At 56.6% G+C, this 8,652-nt stretch overlaps 2 protein-coding genes across 2 annotated transcripts; both read right to left on the minus strand.

Annotated features, from left to right (window-relative positions):
- Positions 1-334: 334 nt before the first annotated feature.
- LOC113608288 (dipeptidase 2-like) lies at positions 335-5,053 on the minus strand. The gene is given in 12 exon segments (XM_027084420.1): positions 335-589; positions 690-834; positions 1,484-1,559; positions 2,237-2,318; positions 2,693-2,869; positions 2,990-3,059; positions 3,359-3,500; positions 3,725-3,854; positions 4,146-4,272; positions 4,598-4,678; positions 4,680-4,873; positions 4,919-5,053. Coding segments are annotated over 12 exon segments (1,614 nt in total).
- Positions 5,054-5,176: 123 nt separating this feature from the next.
- Positions 5,177-8,382, minus strand: LOC113608290 (DPEP2 neighbor protein-like). The gene is given in 3 exon segments (XM_027084421.1): positions 5,177-5,316; positions 6,889-7,188; positions 8,316-8,382. Coding segments are annotated over 3 exon segments (507 nt in total).
- Positions 8,383-8,652: the final 270 nt, after the last annotated feature.

Raw genomic sequence — 8,652 nt, forward strand, 5'->3', positions numbered from 1 at the left:
GATTGAGGTGAGCTACACAGAGGGAACCGAGTAAGGTCCACCCTCCCGCAGCCAGAGCCACCCACTGTCTTCTTCCAGTGCTGAGCCAAGCCACCTGGGTTTCCTCAGGCCACTGCCAACAGGTCTTCCTTGAGTATCTGGTGTCTAAACTGCAGGGTCCCCCACCAAACCCCAGTATTGGGAGCCTGCACCACAGACCCCACCACGGAGAAGGACACTCGTGTTGATTCCATTTCTAAAACATTTATTTTCAGGAAATGTTTGTGCTCGCATGCAAGGAAACTTTGTGGGGTATCTGTGGCTGCCAGAGTGACATCTGGCAGGATTAACTGGATCACCAGAGCCAAACAATGAGGACTGGGAAGGCAGCAATAACTGTGGGGCCTGGGCCCATGTGGGGGCAAGATTTTGAGAATGACCACTTAGGTGACAAAATGGGATTCCCACAAACCACAGCTCTGGTTAGTTTCTGGTCTGGAGCCAGATCCTCTCTCTGATGCAGATGTGGGAGGACGGAGCGGCAAGAGCTAGAGCTGCCCAGCTGCTCATCTGGGAACTCATCCTCCCAGGGACTCTGTCCCTCGTTCTCCTCCCGTACCAGGAGGTGGCAGTCAGCGGGCAGCACCTCTCACAGCACCCCCACGTACACCTGCTTGGACCACCTGCTCAGAGCTACTCTTTTGCCCAGCCCAGCATACCTGTTCCACCTGTCTGAAGACCCACCGCACGTTTCCTCAAAGCACACCCCAGAGCTCTTCCTCACTCCAGCCACGCCCCAACAACTCCTCTATCAGTACCGGGTATATGGACACGTCCTCCAGCCCCTGTGGGAACCTGTGTGGCCGCCAGCCAGCCAGCTCTTGGGCCTCAGACCTGTCCCCTGGTCCTGAGTCAGAACCAAAGCCCTATGTGTTCAGGGTCCACTGAAGCGCAGCCCTGGTCACATATGGAAAATGGAGACTTGGAGAGAGTAGATGATTCACTCCTGCTCTTCAACCTTCAGAGGAAGGCCCCCAAAGCGCCTCGACTATTCACCAAAAGTCATCAGATTGTACTGTTAAGATCTATGCCTTTCACTGAATGCAATTTTTGCCTCCATTTATAAAGAGAAGAAAAGCTTTTTAAGAACTGGGTTGACCCCCCTGCATGCACAGGCCCAACTGCAGGCAGAGAAGATGGTCAGCCCAGCCCAGACCTTGCTAAGAGTCTGCTCAGAGGCCGTGGGTCTGCTGGCACTGGATGGGCACAGATGCTGGGCAGATGAGCTCTGTGTGGTGTTTTAGACAAATATGATGACCTAGAATAGGGCCAAACAGACAGGAGAGCCCAGGTAGCAGACCCTGGGAGAGGGGAGATACCAGTTGGACCAGCACACCTGAGGCTATGGTCAAGGCCATGAGGACCACAGTGTGGTGGGCACGGTGGCTGTGAAAGCCCCATTGCTGCCCAGCCAGCCCGAGACAAGCCACGGGGAAGCACTCACCGGCCAGCCCCATCATAATCTCCACCAATCCCGATGAACTTGCATCCAACGACTGCCCTGATGTGGTCGAAGTGATCTGAAGAATGGAAAGTCAGCAGTTTGGGACTTCTGCTGGGCAGCAGGGCAGGGGTGGGGGTGATGACTGGCCTCTGTTGATTCCCCTTTTTTCAGCCTGTAGGTCAAACAGGCCAGTTCCTTCATGGCCTGGCACCGAGATACCAACTAGAGGGCCCTGAGGTTTGATCTGAAGTGATCCCAGCTGGCTCTAGACTGGACTTCAGATTTGGAGTGGACCCCAGAGCACCCTGTTTGGGCCATTTACCACCCAAGATTCACCCTGCCTCCCAGTCTCCTTGAGAACCTGTGGGGGCTCCTTTCCTCGGGTGTGGAGGATGAGAGAGGAACAAGAGTACAACTGAAGAAGACCCCAGAGACCTAAGGAGCTGTCCAGTCCCTTGGCCAGAGGTAGGGGCAATGTGCTTTAGGAGCCCCTATAGAGGCACAGATGGGCAGCACCCGGGCTCTGTGTCTGACAGCCTCCCTGATACCCATCAGTATCACAGTTTTGATTCCGTGGCTCCAGTTCCACATGGCACCAAGGTGCTGTGTACCGTCCATTATTGGGTTTTGGGGAGCTGTACCTATTGCCAGTAGGTGGGTCAAACCCCTGGGGCTCTTCTGAAGTCCTCCCCAAATTTGGACCCAGCTTCAGCTCCAAATCAGAGTTTTCAGAGAGCCCAGGGTGAGGCTCACCTGCCACAGTAGACACGTTGGCTAACGGGTTGCACTGCAGCACCCGCACGGACAAGGACACCATCACGATGCCACCGGTCTTCTGCAGGGGCAGACTGGTGGACAGTCAGCTTGGCGCCCAGCACAGCCACCTGCCTGTTCACTCTCTTGGCCCCTGTGAGGAAGGTGTTCAGCCCTGGCTTTGAGGTCAGAGTCGTCTCCTCTCTGGGTTTGTGTGAATGGAGCCGCAGCCCTGGTCTGGGTGGTGTCTTGGCCCTGGGTTTCCGGGTTTGGAGGAGTATCTTACCGCCTAGACCCCCACCTAGGGTGCAAGAGTTCAGGGGCTGTGGATTGTGGGTTTTGGGGGCAGAAGATATTTAACCTGGGGTTTGAGGAAATTGAGGGAGAAGAGGCTCAGGTTCAAGGGCTCCTGGTTTGAACCTCTTGCTTTAGGTTTGAGGGCCAGGGCAGTCTCACCAGAAGCTGCAGGATATCATCAGGAACATTCCAAGTGTTCTTGCACACACCCCGGGCAGCTGAGTGGGAGAAGATGACAGGTGCCTGTGACACTTCTAGGGCTCGCCGTGCCACAGCATCCGAGACATGGGATAAGTCCACCATCATGCCCAGGCGGTTCATTTCTGCCACCACCTTCTGCAGGGACAGGATGGGGAGAGGGCATCAGGGCTGCATTTATCTTGTGTGCATTTATCTGTAGGGAACAGGCGGGGCTGTACATTCATGTGGGGCAGGGTATGGAACCCGGGTCCTTACCTCACCAAAGCCGGTCAGCCGACTGACATTGCTGTAGAAGGGGTGGATACCCTTTGCTGAGCTCTGTGCCCTGCAGGATGGCCAGGAGGCAGTCTGACTGGTGGCCATGACTTGGCTACAAGAGCCTAGAAAGAGGTTCTGTCGAACTGTCTACACCTGCAACTCCCTGGTGCAAGAGGAGGGACCCAAACTGGGCTGTGCCTGGCAGTAGGAGGGCCCTTCTGGGGATCCAGTCTTGTTCTGCAAACCTCCATTCCCCTCCCCACCCCAGGTTCAGGGCTGGATCTTGGGGTAAACTTGCTTTGGGCCCCAGCGTGATCTTGGGCAGATCCCTGCCTCACTGGGCCCTTACCATCGCACTGTGTTCACCAGGGCGTGTTGCAGGTGTGGGTGAGTGTCACGTAGCGCACACCCAGCACACAGAAGGTATGCAAGATGGAGAGGCTACTGTCCAGTGAGTGGCCGCCCTCCACACCAATGAGGCAAGCCAACTTCCGGGTATTGTTGCGAGCTGGGGGCAGGTAGGTCAGATGATCATTTTCAGAGGCAGGGGAAGCTTACTGAAGTCCCTAACACCTACCACCACCAGTCTGTTTACCTTTTTTTGTTTGTTTTTTTGGCCGTGCCGCGCAGCATGAGGGCTCTAAGTTGCCCCACAGGGGATCAAACCCGAGCCCCCTGCAGTGGAAGCGTGGAGTCTTAACCTCTGGATTACCAGGGAAGTCCCCCTTCTACCTTTAACTGAGGTCACAAGCTCCAGCTCAGAATAGGAGGCACACATGAGGCGGATGAGGTCAATTTGCTCCAGGGTGAGGCGCACAGCATCCCGTTCATGGGTCTGGCATGGGACGTAGGCTGACCAGAACTGAGGGAAGGCCAGGGCTTAGTCTGGGCTTTGGAACTCCTTGGGGCTCAGCTGGCACAGCACTCACTGTGCCCGGAAGTCACATGTAATGCGTTGCTTTCTCTGTGGTACTTGGGTGCCCGTCAGGCTGGCTCACTGTGACCCCTGTAGCCCCCAGCATCCTTGGCATGGCACTTTCTAGGTCACTATGGTAACTTAGTTCCAATGTGACTAACCTGTGGTCTCTGAGGCCCCCAAAGGGCCCCACATTCCCCAGCAGCCATGGTGGCACCTTGTGTGTCCCTTTGGTACCTGGGCACCCACGAGACCGTCTTTCAGCCTGTCCAAGCTGGTCTGGCCATGGCTGAAATTGTGCAGATTAACATCCTGTAGCCCATTGTGGTAAAACTGCCTCAGGACCAGGGGCATGTCCTTGTGGCTGGAGGGAGGTCAAGGCAAACGGGTGGGCTCCTTAGGTCTTGGGATCAGGCAGGACACATTGCCTGGCCTGGGCCAGCCTGGGGCCCTCCACCTCCCACTGTCACACAGACTATACTAGGAGCAGCTGAGGCCTGGGCTGAGGGGTTCCCACCAGGGAGGGGATGACAGAGAAGGGGAAGGGCATCTGTAGATGATGGAGAGGACATCCAGGGGTGGTGTGAGGGAGCCTCCCCACTAGCTCTGCATGCTCCGGACCTCCTCCCCTGCCCAGGGCCAGGCTAGGCCCCCACCGGCCCCCAGCAGCCCGCACATACTGCAGCCACCCGTCCACAAGTGGGAAGTCCCGCATCAGGGCCTGTGTGCGCTCCCGCGGACTTGGGGTGCTGGAGGTGCCTGGCGTGGTCTGCACGGGTTACCGGCCGCAGCAGCAGACCCAGCAGGAGCAGCAGACACAGCAGAGGCCGCTGGCTGAGTGCACGGGGACCTTCGAGGCCCCCGGGCCGCAAGCTGCGCAGGGCCAGGCAGGCGGGCAGAGGCGGGTCTGAGAGGGGCGGGCGATGGGGTTCTGCCCGTCGACACAGACCACCCAGCGGCGCGTCCTCGCGAGGGGGCGGGGTGAAGGAGGGGATACAGCGTCACAGGACCCTGCGACCCGTGTGCGGAGAGCCGCGATCCGCGAAGCCCGGCAGCCACAGGGCGGCACTGCCCTCCTGGCCCCTGCTCAGAGGCAGCTCCCGCGGGCTAAACTGGCCTCTGCTGAGAGCCCACTCGCCTCCCATCGCGGGTTCCCTCTGCCCCCGCCCCTCTTCCCACTCCCACTGCTCCGAGGGGGCGCCCTAGGTTGCTCTCCCCACCTCTAACCTTCCTGTCCAAGCTGGGGTGCTTCTCTCAGAGGGCCACCTTCAGCCTGAGGCCTCCCGGGAGCACACCTCGTCCCCATCTGCCTGCAGCCGGCCCCGTCCACCCCGAGGGCTGCGTGCGAGTTGTCTCTGTGGCCACAGGTGCTCTGGGCTCCCGGTTTCCCAGTACTGGCCCATGGGGGCTGGTGTGGGGAAAGAGATAGTTTCTGGAAATTTCGTGGGGGGGAGGTAACCTTGTGAGCTCTGGATTCAGGAAGAGGCCCTCTGCCCCCGACCTTCTCTGTCCACCTACTTGACACCCCAACCTGCATGACCATTCTCTGGGGACTTGAACCAGCACCTGGGAACTATCAGGAACCTCCCCCACTTCTGTCAGCCAGCCTCAGGAAAGAGCACCCTCAGGAGTTGCTACACCTCCCCAGGGCCTGAATAGAAGGACTTTTGGGATGTGAACTGAACAACCTTCTGGGGAGAGTCAGCAACCCTTTTACTCAACAGAGCAGGAACCCAGTCAGTAGGCTATTTGAGTGGAAGGAAATGAAGTCGTTTCCATGGCAGCAGAGCCCCCACCGCAGCAAACTTCCTCCCAGAGCTGCTGGCTGACCTTCTGGCCAGGATCCCTCCTACCTGAGCATGGAAGGCCTGGCCTCGTGGAGAAGTATAGGTTCTGAGGAATGACCTGGCACCTGGGTTCTGCTGCTACGCTTGCCTTATCTCGTGGCCCTTGTGGCTCTAGGTTTCCCAGAAACCTCAAGGGTTAAGTGCCTGTGCTTGCTCAGAGGCCGCACGCCATTCCCCATTTCCAGCCTCAGGCCCTCCCCCAGCTGCCTCCTCTAGGGACCCCCTCCCCCCAACACACACACACACACAGACACACACACACACATACACACACACACACACACACACACACGGGATGTGCCTTCTCACAGAAGATGAGAAGCAACCACTGAGATGCTTTAGGGACTGTGCCCAAACTCCTTCATCCCCAGCCTCTCAAGTTTTTGCTCTGATCCCCCCGGGTGGCAGGAGTGCCTAGCACAGGGGTAGTGACCTAAGTCTGAGCACTGGCGACCCTAGAAATATGTTACAGAAAAAACATTTTATTGAGCAGTAAGGGACCGCACTGGGGACAGAAAGGGCTGGGAATAAAGGAGCATGTGAACCTCGGGGCAGGGTGCGTGCTGCTTGACTCTCCATCCTGTTCTTGCTTCAGGGAGCCGGTCTTCCTGGGTCTCTCTATCCTGCCTCCTGAGACGCCACGCAGGAGGCTCTTTGGGAAGCCACAGATTTCTGCTTACAGTTTCGAAAAGCCCAGCTCCCCGCTGGTTTGTGGTGGTGGCCGCTGACAATGGCTCAGGGCAGGAGCCCATGTGGCAGACTGCTAAGGCTTCTCTGCACCCTGTCTCTGCTCCTGCATCCTCCTTGGCTCGCAGAGTGCAGACTTGACTTTCTTCAGCTCACAAAGGGGCCCCTGAGGATTGAGCAGAGGAACGTCAGGTTTTCTTCCAGGCCAGCTTCAGCCCTGGGATGTTCAGGGCAGACTCATTTCAAACCTCAGTTTCTGAGACTTCTTGCTTATGGCCATTTAGTGTGGAAGGAGGCTCCTGGCTGAGGAAGGCTCAGAGAGAATGACGCAGGTTCTAATCTGTGGCAGTGGGCAGTAGCGGGGCGGGGTGGGGGGGGTCACTGCAGGAAGAGGCATTCGCTGCCTTAGGCAGTTAAACCATTGCCCTCTCTTCAGAATGGCTCACCTGCAAGATTCTGTGGGGTCCGCCTCCTGGCACCATGCTACAATTGCCAGATTTTGGGTCTGGAGCAACTGAGCTCTTCGTCCAGCTCTTCCGGAGAGTGCTTTCTCTTGGGAGCACGTCTGGGGACTGGCTTCTCTGCTTCCACCTTTGCTGGCGTGGCCAAAGGAACATCCCCGTAGACCCGGTAGCCACCAACCAGGCAGGATGTCTCCCCATGCCGGCCCAACTGCGTTTCTCCATACCCTCAGTTGAGGACATGGTAGTGACCAGGTGTAGGAGGAGAAACGGGAGCCACTGCTTCTGCAAAGAAAATCAGAACTGATCAGTCACTTCTGCTGTGCACAGTCTCCTGCCAGAATTTCCCTCTCTCATGTCTCTCCCAGTTTCTGGCTGAAGACCTTTAATCTACTTGACATCCAAAACACAGCCTTGGCCCATCACCTCTATGAGTCCCTAGAGAAGGGACACTGGCTGCAAAAGCAATCCCTAGAGCCTACGGCTGCAGCAGATGAGGAAGTCTCTTCACCGTTTCCAGGGAAAACAGTAGAACCCGAAAGTAGTTGCAGTCATGATCCTCTCCACCTCTCCCTTCCACAACAGAGAAAACATTTCTTGCAGTCTGTCACTTCTGAGGCTTTAATGGAAATGCCTTTCAAGGTTTGGAAAAGAATAATCTAATAGAAATTGGTTAAGAACCCCGCCCACCTTGGCAACCCCTCTTGGGCCCCATTTATACTGCCTGTTTCAACCACACTGAACTCTAGCCCTCTGATACTTTTATCTAGATTAGAACAAGGCCAAGTCCTGAGGCAGAGTGATCAGGAGACTCAGAACCGGGTTCTGGGTACCAAGTCTAGGCTCACTTCCACCCAGCCTCCTGGGATACCATCTCCTCAGCCCTCCAGTCTCACTAGCACTTCATCACCCCCCTTGGTTCTTCCGGTCTTCCCATCAATATGGCAACACCCTCTCCCCTAGTACTCAGCAGCTCAGTATGGGATGTGTCTGAGGGGACCGATATAGATGTCTACATGACAGCACAGAGGTGCTGGGGCTTGAAGGTGCGGTTCAAGAGTGGCCCTTTTCCTCAAACTGCTCCATTTACCATTTGCCAGCAAAAATGCACTTGTCTTTTGCTAAGAGGCCAATCAGGAAAAGGTCTGAATGGAAGCATCCTGTAGCCCAAAGGGGAAGGCTACATTTATAAAGATCAGAACCTTCCTGCACACTTGTCCAGGGATGACCTTTCACTTGTCCTCAGCAGTGAGCACTGTGGGTCCCTGAAGGTGTCCCAGGTCACTGCTATTACTTACAGCTGGGAAAGTGCTTAGGTGTGTGTGGTGGGCAAGCCCCACAGGAACATGTGGCAGCCAGGTGAGGTTGTCAGTACAGCATGCCTCCTGTACCGATGCCTTGTCTCAGTGTACCTGCTGCACTGCCCACCCAGGGAACAGAGGACAGGTTGGAGTAAATATAGAAGATCTGGTCAGACATTCTCTCTCAGACAACGAAAGAGATTGGTGTCTGGTGGAGAACTGGTAGGGAAGTTTCTCTGAGGGCAGCACGTTTGCATGGTTACCCTGCCATGGAAACTGTGAGAAGGCCTGTGAGGTCATCACTACCCAGTGAGGTCATATAAGGAACCTGTGACTTGAGGGGCAGCCTTCAGGAGGAGGGGCAGTTTTGTGGAGGACAGCAGGGTGCAGGCAGAGGTACTCTGCCTGGCCTCTCACACCTGGGCCTCCCCACCCATGCCCTAGCCTA

This window comes from Aethalodelphis obliquidens, unplaced genomic scaffold, assembly GCF_003676395.1.
Source record: "Aethalodelphis obliquidens isolate GAN/ISIS:26980383/991018 unplaced genomic scaffold, ASM367639v1 scaffold52, whole genome shotgun sequence".
Taxonomy (NCBI): domain Eukaryota; kingdom Metazoa; phylum Chordata; class Mammalia; order Artiodactyla; family Delphinidae; genus Aethalodelphis; species Aethalodelphis obliquidens.